Below are 19060 nucleotides of genomic sequence, written 5' to 3'. Positions count from 1 at the left end.
CATCGTAGGCCCTTGGGAGCGAGAGTCGAACTCCTCTGGGTTCCGGAGCGGGAATGGGCTGACTTGCCGATGGTGATGGCAGGGAAGGTGGCGTTGGGGGTGTCCCTCGGGTCTCCCAGCATTGGAGGGTGGTGATCACTTCCTGCAGGGCGGTCCCGATCCGCAGGATCTGGTCATTCTGCTCCCGGACCCTGTCCTCCAACGTCTCCTGTGCTGCTGCGGCTCCTGCTGATTCCATTCTAATGGTGTGTGATTCTGTCAGAGTTTGCTGTAGGTGGGTGTGGTGTTGGAATCAGGCGCAGGACGCAGGAAATAAGTCCAAAAGACTTTAGTAAATGCACAAACTGAAACACGAAGAAAAGCCCTGAGGCGAGAACTCCGCACGCAGGCGTAAAACAAACGGGCGCACTAAACATGTGCGAATAAACTCTCCTAAACAGAGGAGAACAGCTCAACCGAGCAAACCGTAAATGATGGCGCAAATGCACGACAGTGAAAACAATCACACACAACACCTGACAAACACAACGAGAACTTATAGGACACTAATGACACTAAACGACAACAGGTGTACAATACCAGACAAGACCAAACGAACATAGAAACATACAACGGTGGCAGCTAGTATTCCGGAGACGACGAACGCCGAAGCCTGCCCGAGCAAGGAAGAGAGGCAGCCTCGGCCGAAACCGTGACAGCCACTGACTTAGGCTGGCTTAATTCCAGTTTGTCTACAAATATATAATTGATATGTTGGATTCACGTCTCCATCTCAACCAAAAATCTAAGCTAAAGAATAGGACTAAACCAAAGCAAACTTTAAATGCACTTGAAATAAAGTTTGATTTGATTTAGCCCAGTCCTTTGTTGATGAGAATTTTCAGCAGGAAATGCAAACTTGTAGTGTATTCAAGGTCAAAAAATAAATCTTAAAAGTTTGTAATTTTCATTTTAAATTGTCAGACTTGATTTGCCCTAACAAAAAATGTATTAACGCCTACCAAAAATCTCCATTAATTATAATCCACATAATAATTCACATATCCTGTTGCTGCAGGATTATTTTCCAGCTGTAGCAAACTGGCTCTAATTAAGATCCTACGTATGTATTCTCCAAGTTGATATTCATAAGAAGGAATTCCCCTCGACCGCGCCCACAAATTGGGGAAAACAAGCATTCTTTACCATTGACCCCCATTGTAAAAGAGCCAACTTCATCGTTGATTTTTTGTTATACAGAAATAAAAAAACATGCCTAAAAGCTGCTGTGTTGTTCAATGTACATGTGATCAGTTCAAAACTCCTGATCTATGGTTCGCAATGCTCCCATGTAGGGAAATAGAGCCTGCGAGAAGAGCCCTGTGACTTCAGGCTATTCAGCGTGGGAAATGTGGGACCCGGTGTCCAAGTAGGCTACACGTAGGCGTAGCTATGTGTGTGGAAAACATTTAATCACAGGTAAGACATTTAACTTGTTTAGTACAGTCTGTTTGTAACTCCACTCACTAATTGTAGCTGTATAGTCCATTTGTTTTTGTTGTTGGTCTTGGCTAGCTTAAAGGTGCTACACATTGGATTTTTGTATTGTAATTTTTGCATTATAATTTCAGAAAATTTCCATAATACCCAAAACATTAAGAAAACTTTCTTTTTCCATGACATAGACTGACCAGGTGAATCCAGGTGAAAGGTATGATCTCTTATTGATGTCACCTGTTAAATCCACTTCAATCAGTGTAGATGAGGAGACAGGTTAAAGAAGGATTTTCATAGCCTCGTACCATCCTGATCTCACGAGCTCACATTCTGTTACGAGGCTAGGATTTTAAAGCCTTGAGACAATTGAGACATGGATTGTGTATGTGTGCCATTCAGAGGGTGAATGGTCAAGACACTAATATTTAAGTATCTTTGAACGCAACTTGGTCTCAGAACATTTAGTATTATTATGTACGTAAGTACAAAAGTAGGGTGGTTGGTTGGGTAGATGAGTAGGTGTTACGAGTTCGAATCTCATCACGGACAACTTTAACATTTGAGCTAATTAGCAACTTTTCAACTACTTACTACTTTTTTGTTACTTTGCAACTACTTATCATGTTAGCTAATTCTTCCCCTAACCCTAACCTTATCCCTTTTAGCTAACCCTTTGTAAGGGTTGGTGTGAGGTGTGACCCAGGTGAGGTGCAGGATAGACAGTAGGCAGTAGGCAGAGATGGTGAAACAAGGATCTTTACTGGTGGTCCCGAAGCCAGGATACAAAACAACAGACTTAACACGATAAAAGAAAGGTGGAGCAAATAAGTCTCCAAAAACAGGCTGACAGCCAAATTACGAAATAGTAACTATGACTGAAATAATAAAGAAACAGGGAGAACACTTCTCGAGGACCTGTACATCCTTCTCTGATCAGACACTGATTAGTACTGCTGAGCATAGAGAAACTAGCAGAGAAAACTGAGCAAGGGAACACAGGGAAGTGAGGGCATAAATACACAGGTGAATAGGTAGACACAGGTGACACCTATAGGATACTGATTAGTCCAGATTGTGAGTGAGGAGGTGCCTAAGGTTGTTGAAGGATGACACCTAGTGGGTCGCTCCGGAACTGCGACTCCCTCCTGTAACAACCCTTCACCTAACCCTAACCTTAACCCTTTTAGCTAACCCTTCCTCTAACCCTAACCCTAACTCCTAAACATAACCCTAACCCCTAAACCTAACCCCTACCCTAGCTAACGTTAGCGAGCTAGCTAACGTTAGCCACCTAGCTAGAATTCGAAACATATCATACGTTTGCAAGTTCATAACTTATCATACGTTTTGCAAATTCGTAACATATAGTACATTTGGAAATGTGTAACATGTAACACATTTTGCTCATTCATAACATATTGTACATTTTGCAAATTCGTAACATATAATACGAATTGTAATTCTTAATATATCATGTGAAATAGGTGATGGACATTCACAAATTAATACATACCATACGAAACATAACATATCATACTAAATGGAGTGTCTCAGATTTACATACAGAATAATACAAACTGCTCTGAGACCAGGTTGTTGAACAGGGTATGGTAGTAGGTGCCAGGTGCACCAGTTTGTGTCAAGAACTGCAACGCTGCTGGGTTGTTCACGCTCAACAGTTTCCTGTGTGTATCAAGAATGGTCCACCACCCAAAGGACATCCAGCCAACTTAACACAATTGTGGGAAGCATGGGGAGTCAACATGGGCCAGCATCCCTATGGAACGCTTTCGACACCTTGTAGAGGCCATGCCCCGATGAATTGAGGCTGTTCAGAGGGCAAAATGGAGGGGTGCAACTCAATATTAGGCAGGTGTTCCTAATGTTTGGTATACTCAGTGTATACCTGCAGTAATAGTGGAATGATAGTGTTTCACAGTATTACTTACCCACCAGTGTTGTGATTGGCTGTGATATTCGCCTATTGATTGGACCAAAACCGAAAGTAAAAGACTCAAGGGCGAATTGACAGCTGTTTTTAGATGGTTCCCTACACTATTCAGGGCTTGTTGTCTCACATAAACTGAAATTGAGCAAACTGTAGAATTTTAGCAACCAGGAAATGACAGAGGGATTTCCACTAGATAACACAGCCACAAAGTCAGGACCCCATTATGACAACAGATGTTGCTCCAGCAGGAGAAATCAATAGGCGAATATCACAGCCAATCACAACACTGGTGGGGAAGTAATACTGTGAAACACTATCCTTACACTATTAGCGACAGATATATTATGTACATTTTCTGAAATTACCATGCAAAAATTCAAAATAATCTTATGTGTGGCACCTTTAATGTTCCAGTCGGTAGCTAGCTAGCACTTACTCACGTAGCTGCTAGCACCGTCATGAAAAGGAGCATGAGGGAAGCCCTACAATACTACCTTTTTCTAAGTAGCGCGAACACTCGGGAGCAGGCAATGTTGAAAAGTACTCTTTTGACATGTTGAACTTTTCTTTCATGTTGTTTTGTAATTGACTAAAACAAGCAGAAAACAAAAAAATTGGTGTTTGAAAAATGCGAGGTTTTTGCTCTGAGCCAATGGGGTAACCTAGGTAACCACACGTTGTTTTCCCCAAGGGCGGGGGACCGCAACATTCTATCTAATACTGACTGGGACTATAGAGGGGCTTGTGTAACAAAGTGAAAATGTAGTTTCCATCAACCTCGCGCGCAATGTAGACATCAAAGAACGCCGCAGTTCGCGGTAGAGTAGTGGGTGAAACCATTCACTTCAGGAAAAGGGGTGATATAAATAAAGTTTCCTTTCATTTTGTGTTACTGAATTCATAAAAATATTTGCTGCCATTGTAGTAAGGTTGGTAATACGAGAGGTCTTCGGACGTACAATTTTTTGTACTATTTTCTTTTGAAAGAACAACTAGTGGGTTTTGAGTGCTTCTCCCCTATTTGGGAAGTTCGTCTGCCAGCTCCTGTCTGAGAGAGATATTCTGAGAGATGGTTTGAGTCTCATTCCTCTGTATATAAAAACTGTTTAAAACTGTATAACATAAGTGTTTTTGGAAAACTGGTTAATATATCCTAAAGTCAATAGCAAATGTGGCTATGTATGTATCTATTTTGCCGTTAATGTATTGAAGACCTATTTCAGCAAGTTAACCAAGTTTTTACTGGCTTAGCTAGCCATATTAATGATGAGCTAACTAGCACCGTTGGTCACTGCACTACAACGTCACGCTAGCTATTGCCAGCAGGTGATTTGCTAGCAGGTGACTTATTGAAATTAGTGAATGTTTATTTTCTTACTACCTTAAAAGGTTTATATAAAAGGGTTGTACTTGTGCTCTGTATTTATGGTTAAATATTACTTCACATTGAGGGTATGTATCACTACTGTTGCTCCCATCTAAAATATATATTGTGTCCTAACCAGTGAACATATGGCTGTGACCGTCCTGTCATCACTGTTTGATATCTTTTACTGCAGGTATGCTTTTCTGTATTTTTCTTATTTTCTAAACATAACGCATGTATACTATACGATCACTTCGTGGATTCAGTCTGAGAGAGATATTCTGAGAGCAGTGAACGTGTGGCTGTGACCGTCCTGTCAATGCCTGTCATCACTGTTTGATATCTTTTACTGCAGATAAAAACCGAGTCAACCTGAAGTGTGGGTGTCCATGTGCCTTTCTTCTTGGTTACACTGGAATATGTGAAATCCCACATTATTTATATAGATTACGTGAAATCCTCTTTAGATCACAGACTCCTTGGCTGAGACTCTGTTTACTGCTGAGTGTACTGTGGTGTGTGCTATGATGTGTACTGGTACTGCTCAGTATGCTGTGTGAATTTCATGGTAGAAGTTTCCACATGAAGCATATTCTGTCAGTGTATTGTTCTCCCAGCAGAGGGCAGCCTGATGCTTGTTGGCCATGTAAACGCAGCACTTTGAAATGCCATACTTTGTAACCACATCAATAATCTGTCCAAATAAATATCAGAAAATCAACTACATACACTGATAAAAACACATGTGTATGATAAAGATTGTGTCCAGGGAAGTAGAGGATTCATACATAGCCTAAACCTATAGGATGCCAGGGGCTTATAACGTTATAATAGATTATATAATAGGCCTGCTATTCCCACAAGACAACACCACATTCCTTTGTTCTTTGGAGCAATCACAGCGAACGCTGACATTACAAAAAATCCACTAGTATTATCAAATGACTTATTTTGGACCATCTTCAAACAGTTGAGTCATGAAGCACTAATACAGAAGGGAGTTTAAAATGTAATCCAGTTGATTTAAGTATTTTCTCCCAGAACCACTGAGGCATATTATTAGACTTTGGAGAATGCAAGAGAATATTGTAAGTGAAGAAAAATACTACTGTCACTCAAGAGGGTTCTGTGCAGTCATGGAAGTGGTGGACTCATAAGCGTAGAAATGTGTCTGTGTCTGAAGTGAACCGTTGAGGCTTAATGTAGTGTGTTTCGTATAATGTGCATTGTGCACACAGTATTCAACTCTGAGCACAGCACAGCAAGTGGAGGTTACTAACACCTACTGTAGGAAAATGTATACACCCAGCAAAATGGTAGGCAATCTGCTGTTTAGAAATGTTTTCATTTCAATGTGTCTTAAGCCTAATATTTCCTACGAGGAAATCCAAGTAATAAAGTTATCAACACAGTTGTCACTACAAAATCTTGATGGAAAAGTTATAGATTACAATCTCAATAATACAGCGGCTAGATCAGGATTTAATCAGTGCTATAAAGTCACTGTAAATGTGACAGGTTCCACCCCATACTGAGAGGAGACATATTACAGTAAAGTGTCTTGAAGAAACATTGACATTGTCATCCTTTTCAACCTAAAGTGACCTGTATTAATTATCTGGCAGTTAACCGTGTTTCAGCAGTCTAACCTATCAGTGTTACCGTCCCAGGGGTCAGTTCAGGGTCAGTCATTAAAAGCCTGGGTGTCTCTCCTCCACTAATGGCTCATCTCACGGGTCAAATGTAATCATATTACCAGAGCCTGGCTGTATCCAAAAACATACAGTTGTTCCCTAAATAAATTCCTCACCTCCCTCAAAGCTCATCCGAGAGCAGCCAAGGTCCCTCCCTCAGACCTCGTCCTCCAATGAGCTTTGAGAGGGAGGCAAGGAGTTGAAGGATGAAGCAAGTATTTTACAGCTAGTAAGGTTTTCAGGCAGCCCTGCCACACTGCATAGGATCCCCTGCTCCCCACTGGTTCCTCAATAAGGTAAAATGGATAGAGGTCAGTTCCCAGAGGCAAGGGAACCACTGTATTAATGACACCATTGAGAGATATGAAGAGTGGAGTGAGGTATTACTCAAATTATATGTTATTACCAGGATAAATACCAGCAGGACAATACATTAATGTGGCATGAGTGAAAATAGAATTGGTAATGAATCTGACTTCTTAATTGTGCTTGTGTTTAAATATTTTTTATTAAAACCCCTGGGAGTGAGAGAGGATATTATATATACTTTTTTAGTCTTCAGACTCTCACTACAGTAGAGGTTGACCAGCATGGCCCATAAATTTATGAATTACTCAGTGTGCATCCCAAATAGCACCCTACTCCCAATATAGTGCATTACTTTTGACCAGAGCCCTATAGGTCCTGGTCAAAGGAAGTGCACTAAATAGGGAATAGGGTGCCATTTGGAATGCAAACAATGAATGGGAAATGGACAATGGAGCCTTATTGGGTCTAAAGAACAGTGATGATGTCATTGTTTCCCAGGCTCCTTCACTGCAATACCTTGGGGCTCTGAGTTGAGTTAGGAGAGTTAGGATTTGGCAAAGAGAAGATTCTCATTCAAGAGTCACAGAAATTGCATTTTAAAATGCATGGTGATGCATCTCAAATCAAATCAAATTTTATTGGTCACATACACATATTTAGCAGATGTTATTGCTGGTGTAGCGAAATGCTTGTGTTCTTGCTTCTTGGCTATGTTCAAAGTCCGGTTGATGGCTGCCACAGGTCAATATCTTTTTCCAAGTGTCTGAAAGAATGCTCTTCTAAAAAATACCACTCTGGAACCATTCATGATTTCATATGCAGTGCCACTGCCAACATACTATTCTGACAATAGTACTATTCTGATTTTGATCCAGTCTTTTACTGTGATTTCAATGCTGTCTTTTTATTGCCCTTCATTGCATGACTGCTTATTTTGGATGATATTACAAATAATACCCAAACAGGAGTCAAAGCTTTACTTGGAATCAGATATGACATGCAGTAATACAATTTTAGTAGATTCCTCATATCATCCGTAGATACCATGAAACCTTCAGACAATACAAATCTGTTGAACATGTCTCTAGACATTGATTCACATTTGATCCTGTGCACAAGGTGTTGAGAATCAGCAATGGTCAAAAACAGAATGCCTCATGACATAGAATGGTAACAGTTCAAGGTCATCTTCTTTCACTAACATACTGGTAAGTCTAATCTTCAAACTGTCTTTGAAATGAAGGCTACTTAGAAATGTGAGTCATACAGAGTTATTGCTGAGTAATATTTTCCACCGGAGGGACATGAAAACCTTTTATCTTTCATCATTCAGACAGCTGTGTCATAACATAGCATTCATTCTGTGTCATTGACAATGTTTATAACTGTCAACATGGTTGTTAAAAACATCAGCCATGTTGAGGTTAGTGATGTTATTAGGCCCACATCAGATATAAAAAAAGCCCTCTTCTGTTATGAGGGACATATTCAGAGGGCTGAACTGTGGTCTATAAGGCAACCTTTCCAGGTCACCAGTGTCTGTGTGCTAACAATTATGTGGCTCTTTCAATCTCATCATTTTTAAATCTGTCAACATACACCAGCAACACTGCTAAATAGCTTTGTCAGATTGATCTGCATAACCACTGTACTGTAATTAGCCTCTCTGCATGTGTGTGTGTGTGTGTGTGTGTGTGTGTGTGAGGGAGTGTGTGTGTGAGTGAGAGAGTGCCACAAGAAAATGGCAACCAGTGAAGAACAAACACCATTGTAAATACAACCCATATTTATGTTTATTTATTTTCCCATTTGTACTTTAACTATTTGCACATTGTTATAACACTGTATATATACATAATATGACATTTGAAATGTCTTTATTCTTTTGGAACTTCTGAGTGTAATGTTTACTGTTAATATTTATTGTGTATTTCATTTTTGTTTACTATCTACTGCACTTGCTTTGGCAATGTTAACATACGTTTCATTTACATTTACATTTTAGTCATTTAGCAGACTTACAGTTAGTGAGTGCATACATTTTTCCAATGCCAATAAAGCCCTTAAATTGAATTGAATTGAAATTGAGTGAGAGAGAGAGAGGGAGAGAGAGAGAGAGGGTGAGTTAGAGTGAAAGTGAGAGTGAGAGCGAGTGTGAGAGAGAGAGAGAGAGAGAGAGAGAGAGAGATAGTGTGTGTGTGTGTGAGAGAGAGAGAGAGAGAGAGAGAGAGAGAGAGAGATAGTGTGTGTGTGTGTGTGAGAGAGAGAGAGAGAGAGAGAGAGAGAGATAGTGTGTGTGTGTGTGTGAGAGAGAGAGAGAGAGAGAGAGAGAGAGAGAGAGAGAGAGAGAGAGAGAGAGAGAGAGAGAGAGAGAGAGAGAGAGAGAGAGAGAGATAGTGTGTGTGTGTGCGTGTGTGTGTGCGTGTGTGTGAGGGGAGGCATGTGTGGGAGGAGTCTGAGATGACTCGCATCCAACTCTTTCTGCCTTGCTGCAGCAGACCGAGAACTCGAAGGAAAAAGGGTGGCTGGAAAGGCGTATGGAAAATCGCACGATGCAACCCTTGCTGCAAGGCAGTGGTTATATTGAAACATAATTTACCGAACATGCAGTAAATGCAGATTATTTTGTATTTTGTATTTTTACAGACATTCTCAAATGTTATGTTGACGAGGGGTGTTATCCTGATTTGTTTTGCACTTTTAATCAGTTCAAAATCGCATTGATCGCCTTGCAACCTCAAACGCAATTTGGGACCCTAAAGTTCTCTGAAACGCATGAAGCCCACCCTGCTTTACGCATTTGACTGTTTATCTGCCGAAGAGATTTGTAGGCTACTTTGTGTCGTCGCAAGGCGAGGTCTATAAGCTTCCATCATTAATTCCTAAAGAATCATGTTATCTCATACGAGAGTCAAGAAGGACAAGGAGATTATTGGGGATTACGAGACTCAAGTGAAAGGTTGGTACATAGAGATCCTATTAAATGACTAGTTTCTATGGGTGTGTATTTGCTTGTCTTTTGACGGTCATGTTAGACTATTAGCCTACATTCAGGTGGAGGGAGCAGCAAGTAGCCAAGAGTAGACTTGCATAACTTGCAATTCGGGAGTGAACGAAATTGATGGCATCAACAACATGTTGTTTTTACTTTACCATGAATAGAAGCCTTTCTTATGCTCACTGGGCTGTTTTTTTGGTATGAATTCCCATGGTCAAGAGGTCCCTGAAGCCAGATAAACATCGATTTTCAACAGATAATAACTCTTATTCAACATAATTTCAGTAAAAGCTCTGCACAATGCACCTTACATATTTGCTAGGTGAGTAGGTCTAGTGCATGGACACCTTCCCACAGAATAGTGAAAATGCATAACACCACGTTATGCAGCATTAACATATTACACAATATGTGGGGTACGTTATCGTTCATTTATCCTTAATCCTCCCGTTGTCCTAGGATCAAAATGACCCGCCACTGTGTTGAACCAACTTTATTTAATTTTTATATTTTTTGGATCATTTGTGATAAGGAGGCAGTGATACTTTCTTTAAAGTCTCTGCCTCCTTCTCACAAATGATCCCAAAAATATAAAAATTAAATAAAGTTGGTTCAACACAGTGGCGGGTCATTTTGACCCTAGGACAACGGGAGGGTTAACAAGGAAGAGAGAAAGTGTGTTTGTGTGACCCATTTTTCTCCATTTATAGAATGTAATAAATTACTCTCAGAGCCAAGGTCATCATTACACCAGCTGGTCTGTTGTAGTAGCCTAGTGTCTCAGAGACTAAAGGTCATGACCTCTGACATGATCACAGCCTGCTCTGACCAATACAGTGGATCATCATCTTAATGCATGACCTGGTGAATCCCCAAATAGTCCCTCCCCCTACAAACTCGTTCTGAAGGCCCTCCATTGCACGTGTTGGTGACGAAACTCCTAGGGGTGACTTAAATAGAGCAACCTCGTATGAACCATCCTGATCTCCCAAGCTTACATTCTGTTTGCTACACAGATAACAGAATGTAAGCTCGCGAGATCAGGGTGGTTCTATGAGGCTATCAATAGAGTGGCCTATTAATAAACCCATCAACTTCGGGACACACTTGTGACTTGAATGATGCAATTTATGTTCCACATTTAAATAATAATGAAATTCGAATTAACAAATTACCCCTGTCATTTTACAAGAAGTAAACCTCAGTAACAATTAAACATTTAATTTGGGAGGTATTTCATTTGTTTTATGTGTCAAGTCTCAAAATCAGGCACAAACAAACACACCTGTAGGGTGTCCAATCAAAAACGCATATTTTGACCAATGGGTAAAATAATATGCTAATTGTGTAGATAATCCTCTAAGAAAACCAATGGTCCAAACCTCATGTCTCTATCACAATCCGTTCAATTATCCTTGTAGAATGTTTTACCCTTGTAGGATGGCCAAAATTAGTGTGACTAAATCAAAGGCCAGAGAAAAAAGTGGTCAAAAATTAAGAAAATTGCACATGTAATATAGCACATGTAATATAATTTGGCCCACCTCTCAATTCTTTTGTATGAAATTGCGCAAACTCCAAACATATTGCGGTGGTGCAGTGGTCTAAGGCCTCCCGAGTGGCGCAGTGGTCTAAGGCACTGCATCGCAGTGCTAGCTGTGCCACTAGAGATCCTAGTTCGAATCCAGGCTCTGTCGTAGCCGGCCGCGACCGGGAGACCCATGGGGTGGCGCATAATTGGCCCTGCGTCGTCCAGGGTAGGGGAGGGAATGGCTGGCAGGGATGTAGCTCAGTTGGTAGAGCATGGCGTTTGCAATGCCAGGGTTGTGGGTTCAATTCCCACGGGGGGCCAGTATGAAAAATGTAATAATGTATGCACTCTCTAACTGTAAGTCGCTCTGGATAAGAGCGTCTGCTAAATGATTAAATGGGATAGCACTTCGCTCTGGAACCTGCATCCATGCTGGCTCGGTTGAAGTGGCTATCGGAGTGTCTAATTAGCCAATACACCCTCGATAATTTTCACTCCCTCAGCTTTGGGAGACTTGCGCATATTGCATAGGCGAGTGTGAACGCACAAATGGAGGGCCGAGGGGAAGCGGGTAATTTGGGATTCAGCCACCATCTTTTCACTTCAGGGTCATTTCAGTAGAACTCATATAATAATGTCCATCTATTCAAAGAAAGAGATGGGATGAGAAGAGATCTTTTGAAGAGATGTCTTGGGATGACAGTGACCAGGGATGGCCTTGTTAATCAGTAACATTATACCATGTTAGGCCCCAGAGTAAGTTAATGTAACATCATTTTCTTCTTCTTCTTTTTTTTTTACACTCACAAATAGGAAATGTGTTAGTGCTGGAATTATAGAGGGTCTGGCTGGGGAATCTCTCTACCAGCAAATAGTTCAGAAACACCATAAATAATATATGTTGTCAGCATAAATTATGGAACCATGAAAGGGTTTTATTGTCTGTCTGCTGCTGCTAAATATGTGAGTGCGTCTCAAATGCCACTCCAAATCCCTACATAATGCGCTACTTTAGGGTGCCATTTGGGACGCAGCCTGTGACTGTAGAAGATAGAACCACCACAACACCACCACAACTCATAGAGGAGAGAGAGAGAACAGTACAGTAGCTGTATCAGAACTGACAGACTGACTGCGAGGTTCAGGTGCCTACTTTTAGACTCTATTTCCTGCGGTGTTATATATCCAACAGTCTGACTGACTGAGCCGCCCGCCCTCACACACCCATCATCCTTTATCTATCTAAAGTCAACCCAGCAGAGTTTAATATAGTGTAGCTAGCTTTTATTTTTTACTTATCTATTTTTTACTTAACACTTATTTTTCTTAAAACTACATTGTTGGTTAAGGGCTTGTAAGTAAGCATTTCACTGTAAGGTCTACACCTGTTATATTCGGCGCATGTGGCAAATAAAATTTGATTTGATATCTCTACTGCACTCCTCTAAACCTGATGGCTGCTCCAAGTTGACACATTAAGAGGATGAAGGTTCAGTACACCCTCTTATTCACTTAAAAAGCCACTTATAGTACAGTGAGTGCATGCATTTTTAGTAAGTGTATGTGATCCCTGCAATAATTGAACCTACAATCAACCTTGTCATTGCTATAGCCGTGCTCTTACCAACTGAGCCACACAGGAGCACATATAGAATCCTCTACCCTCCAACATGTTAATTGAAGAAGCTTGTCGAAGAACAGCAGAGCAGACAATATAGCCCTCAAGACAATAATAGTCTGATGAATTCCACAACGACATAGTTTGATAGATGACACAATGGAAATACCCTCTGTTAGACATGTTTCTAACCAACAACAACATACACACTTTTTCTCTGTCAATATACCTTGTACTGAATTAAGAGATATAGTGATCTTTTCTCTCCACAAAAGTGTGAGATGCTGTGTTAAGCAGATACCAGACACGTGTATGGTATTATCACACTTGGATTGAAATATTGTTACTAATTTTAGACTGTACTTGCAGCAAACACTGAAACCCTCTTATCACCCCTTGTGTGGAGCAGGGTATGACCGTAGTGCATCATGGACAATCTGAGCTGCTCTCACTGCTTTTTAATGAGACATGGTGGTACACTTTGCAGCATGTTGCTGTACATTTTTACATTTTACATTTTAGTCATTTAGCAGACGCTCTTATTCAGAGCGACTTACATGAGCAATTAGGGTTAAGTGCCTTGCTTAAGGCATACGCTGTAGTGTGCTGAAGTCTTGGTTGACTCCTTGAGTGTGTGTGTGCGTATGCCTGCGTTAATACATGTGTGTGTGTATGCCTGCGTTAATACATGTGTGTGCGTATGCCTGCGTTAATACATGTGTGTGCGTATGCCTGCGTTAATACATGTGTGTGTGTATGCCTGCGTTAATACATGTGTGTGCGTATGCCTGCGTTAATACATGTGTGTGCGTATGCCTGCGTTAATACACGTGTGTGCGTATGCCTGCGTTAATACATGTGTGTGCGTATACCTGCGTTAATACATGTGTGCGTATGCCTGCGTTAATACATGTGTGTGCGTGTGCCTGCGTTAATACATGTGTGTGCGTATGCCTGCGTTAATACATGTGTGTGCGTATGCCTGTGTTAATACATGTGTGTGCGTATGCCTGCGTTAATACATGTGTGTGTGTGCACCAGCGTTAATACATGTGTGTGTGTGTGCCTGCGTTAATACATGTGTGTCCGTGTGCCTGCGTTAATACATGTGTGTGTATGCCTGCGTTGATACATGTGTGTGCGTGTGCCTGTGTTAATACATGTGTGTGCGTATGCCTGCGTTAATACATGTGTGTGCGTATGCCTGCGTTAATACATGTGTGTGCGTATGCCTGAGTTAATACATGTTTGTGCGTGTGCCTGCGTTAATACATGTAGTGTGTATGCCTGCGTTAATACATGTGTGTGCGTATGCCTGCGTTAATACATGTGTGTGTGTGCCTGCGTTAATACATGTGTGTGCGTATGCCGGCATTAATACATGTGTGTGCGTATGCCTGCGTTAATACGTGTGTGTGTATGCCTGCGTTAATACATGTGTGTGCGTGTGCCTGTGTTAATACATGTGTGTGCATATGCCTGCGTTAATACGTGTGTGTGCGTATGCCTGCGTTGATACATGTGTGTGCGTGTGCCTGCATTAATACATGTGTGTGCATATGCCTGCGTTAATACATGTGTGTGTGTATGCCTGCGTTAATACATGTGTGTGCGCATGCCTGCATTAATACATGTGTGTGCGTGTGCCTGTGTTAACACATGTGTGTGCATATGCCTGCGTTATTACATGTGTGTGCGTATGCCTGCGTTAATACATGTGTGTGCGTATGCCTGCGTTAATACATGTGTGTGCGTATGCCTGCATTAATACATGTGTGTGTATGCCTGCGTTAATACATGTGTGTGCGTGTGCCTGTGTTAATACATGTGTGTGCATATGCCTGCGTTAATACATGTGTGTGTGTGTATGCCTGCGTTAATACATGTGTGTGCGTATGCCTGCGTTAATACGTGTGTGTGTATGCCTGCGTTAATACATGTGTGTGCATATGCCTGCGTTAATACATGTGTGTGCGTATGCCTGCGTTAATACATGTGTGTGCGTGTGCCTGCATTAATACATGTGTGTGCATATGCCTGCGTTAATACATGTGTGTGTGTATGCCTGCGTTAATACATGTGTGTGCGTATGCCTGCATTAATACATGTGTGTGCGTATGCCTGCGTTAATACATGTGTGTGCGTATGCCTGTGTTAATACGTGTGTGCGTATGCCTGCGGTAATACATGTGTGTGCGTATGCCTGCGTTAATACATGTGTGTGCATATGCCTGCGTTAATACATGTGTGTGCGTATACCTGCGTTAATACATGTGTGTGCGTATACCTGCGTTAATACATGTGTGTGCGTATGCCTGCGTTAATACATGTGTGTGCATATGCCTGCGTTAATACATGTGTGTGCGTATACCTGCGTTAATACATGTGTGTGCGTATACCTGCGTTAATACATGTGTGTGCGTATACCTGCGTTAATACATGTGTGTGCGTATGCCTGCGTTAATACATGTGTGTGCGTATACCTGCGTTAATACATGTGTGTGCGTATGCCTGCGTTAATACATGTGTGTGCGTGCGGCTGTGAGAGGACATCTCAGTTTCAGGAAAAGCTTTTAAGTTGACAGCTCATTTGCAAGGCTGTCTGGGATCAGTTCAGTTGGGTGTAAGAAGGGCTATAAGGGCTATGCTCTGGCATCTGGGTTAAATAGTGCTGGGTAGGTAGCTGACTAAACAGCATTTATTGTTGTGCAGTCAGCTGTCAGCCCTCTATTTTTGGACCTGCAGCAGATGTCTGGACAATGTGTTCTTACTTGGTAGCCTGGTCTCAGATCGGTTTGTGCTGTCTTGCCAACTCCTACAGTCAATGTCACGGCTCCAACATTGACCATAGGAGTTGGAAAGACAGATCTTGGACCAGGCTACTTTCTTGGGAGAATTTGACTTCAACAGAGTGTTGAAGGACCAACCAACATAACGTTACCATGACGAACAGTCAATGGCGCTAAACCTGCAATAACTACCTGGCTATGTTGACAGGTCATGACAGATGACGTCATTAATTACCTTGTCATGACACTGGATGCATGTGTGGTATGTGGTCCAACCACTCATTAACAAGCCAGTCACTTCCTATAAATTATCTGTCAACTGGTATGTGTCAGAATGAACCGAAACCAACCGCCATTAATGGTGCAATGTGTGAAGGGGAGACCATTATGAAGACGATTATGGCTTTCAATGCTTTGGCAATAATTGTATTTCCAGATGGATATATAGTATATTACAGTGTGATGATGCAGCAGGTAAGGAGTTCAGACTGGAATAGACCACAGTCCCTTGTTCTGTGCATAGCAACTGATGTCTTTGCATGAGTGTATGTACAGTATATGTTCTTTGACAATGTACATTAATGTTTATGGAATTACTCAGCCTGCTTTCATATTCATCTCCTATTGTAGCTCTAGCTCACTATACTAGCCAGACTTGAGAAAACAGTTTCTGGTGTGTTGGAAGTGGAACCCAGCTGCAGTCTGTTAGCTAACCTTGGTTTGCTTCCATACACATATTTGCATGCATTCCAAAGAATCTCAGTCGACCAGCTCGACTACAGTCACATGCCGTTAAACAAACCTCTGGATGTACTGCATGCAGCAAGGCACTGCCGTCTACCTTCAGTAGCACTATCTTCTAGAACCCCCCCACTCCTACTCAACTGGAAAGTAAAACCCAACTGAATGAGGGTTGGTTGACCTGGATCATGGGTCATTCCCTTGGCTAGAGACCACTCCCTCTAATGTCATTAGACTCATTTGGAGTCAATCCATTTAGGTCTTACGCTTAAATGCTTCATTTGGTTGGATCTAGTTAGATGCATGCATACATTTCATAGATAGATAAGCACATAGAAACCATGGCAATTCAGGAAACATTGGTGTTGTAGATCTGTTTCTACTGAAAGATCTTTCAGATAGGAAGACATTATTGCAGTTGTGTTTCCTTTGATCATTGTAGAAGGAGAAGAATAATGAGGAGGGTGTGTTTGTGTGTGTCTCGCTTGTGTTCCTCCTTTCTGTCTCCACCCCATAATACATATGTATTCCATGACTGTCTGGGCCAGTTGACACCCTTCTGCTCATCAGTATTATTCATGATGAAAACATGCTATGACTTACACTGTCATGAGACATCATGGTTTCATTGGAATAATGTAGCCTGGTCCTTTATCTGTTTGTACTGTCTTGCCAACTCCTATGGTGTTTGGCGTGACAATTACCATAGGAGTTGGCAAGGCAGCACAAACAGATCTGGGGCCAGGCTAGCAATAATGCTACACCCCCCCCCCCCCCCCCCCCCCCCCATGTCCCACCTATACTGCAGCCTGCCGCCCACCCTGTGTGCTATGCTTTCACCCTCGTCCCTCTCTCTTCTTCCCTCTCCTTCTGCACTTCTGGTTTTATGTCTGCTGCTATGGTAACAACAACAATCAATGCAAAAAATCTGCAACAGATAAAGGCGGAATTGTGTGTCCATGTCCGAGAGAGAGAGAGAGAGAGAGAGAGAGAGAGAGAGAGAGAGAGAGAGAGAGAGAGAGAGAGAGAGAGAGAGAGAGAGAGAGAGAGAGAGAGAGAGAGAGAGAGAAAGACTTCCTAACCTTCTGCCAAATGTATGACCACATTAAATATACATATTTCCCCACAGACTCACAAATAATTTCAATTTGTGAATTCAACCAAAGAGTGTGTAAAGACATAATAGTATTTACTGGTCACCCAAGACAAGCATTCACAGGAAATGGCCTCACTGACATGCTTTGTGCCAAATTATGTTGGAGTGTCAGTCTGTGTTAGGTGTCATATGATCAGCTACACATGGATAACAGCGGAGAGAGAGACAAGCCCAGAGAGAGTGGCACTGGCCCTGTCCCTCTCTTCAGACTGACTGGCTAACAGTGGAGAGAGAGAGAGAAGTCCAGAGAGAGTGCCACTGGCTCAGTCTATCTCTTCAGACTGACTGGCTAACAGTGGAGAGAGAGAGAGAAGCCCAGAGAGAGTGCCACTGGCCCAGTCTCTCTCTTCAGACTGACTGGCTAACAGCAGAAAGAGAGAGAGAAGCCCAGAGAGAGTGCCGCTGGCCAAGTCTCTCTCTTCAGACTGAGCTAACTGGCTCATTCAGGCTACCACACTACTCACTGGGACAGTTCACGGAGTAGTAGGCCTTACTCTGCTCTACTCTGCAGTGATGCAGGGACAGGGGGTATAACCACCAAAACTGCAAAGCTGTGGTGAACCATGTCCTCTGGCAGACATCATGAACCTGATCTACTACACTCTGCAGCAATGTTCCCTCAAATTTTTTGGGCACTGAGCACATTTTAGGTCTTGTGAGCGGAAACTTGAACATTCTGAGAATGTTGTGCAACTTCCGGCACGCATTTACAGTGAACACTGAGGCTGTACCCTTACAGTTTTAGACACTAGCCAATAGGCTATTGTGGCTATTTGAGCATAATGTAGGCCTACCAACAAAACCAATGGAGCAAATCCCATAACATTTTCAAATGAAATAGCTTTTTGATTTATATGATATAGCCTACAGTGGTCTGTAACACCATTGGCCAAATAGGTGATTGTAAATTGCACTGTATTGTGTTGTATGATGCAAGAAACCACTTTACAAAATTAAGTATTATTACCATACAGAGAATTAGACAATGTAGGCTACCCCTCTGCCTATTGCTTATTTGCATATTCAAGCCTGTCTCAAAATACAACGCTGCCCCTTTAATTACCTGAGTGGCTTTTCAAAGACAGTTTGAAATGTAGCCTACATGTTTTGTGCACTTGTAGGAAGCAGTAACTCCCCATTGCTGACCTATACTTATCTATTACTGGGCTAATGACTCGCTAACTAGCAAAGAATATCAACAAATGTGCATACGCGCGGCTCTGATCTGAAAAGCGCATTCACTCGCGGGTGATTGAAAGACCGCTCATGGGCTACCCCGCCAATAGAATTCTACTCTGTTGTGCTTTGGCTCTGCCTACTACAAAATCACAGACTCAATCTTGCAAAGTTAGATTTGTTTTGGTTTGTTGCATTGAAAAGGGGCTGATATAATGTTGATTCGATCACAGAAAAAACGTTGATCTATGTAGT

At 41.9% G+C, this 19060-nt stretch overlaps 1 protein-coding gene across 1 annotated transcript in view; it reads left to right on the top strand.

Annotated features, from left to right (window-relative positions):
* Positions 1–9292: 9292 nt before the first annotated feature.
* The window catches only part of LOC311134171 (SLIT-ROBO Rho GTPase-activating protein 3-like), a 97293-nt gene continuing 87525 nt past the window's right edge, over positions 9293–19060 (top strand). The window contains exon 1 of the mRNA XM_084167782.1: positions 9293–9755. Within this exon, the coding sequence (XP_084023908.1) occupies positions 9689–9755 (67 nt within the window). The 5' untranslated portion in view covers positions 9293–9688. The remainder of the gene's footprint in view (positions 9756–19060) is intronic.

This window comes from Coregonus lavaretus (assembly GCF_964263955.1).
Source record: "Coregonus lavaretus genome assembly, chromosome: 8".
In the NCBI taxonomy this organism is placed as follows: Eukaryota; Metazoa; Chordata; class Actinopteri; order Salmoniformes; family Salmonidae; genus Coregonus; species Coregonus lavaretus.
This window is presented reverse-complemented; position numbering and strand designations above follow the sequence as displayed.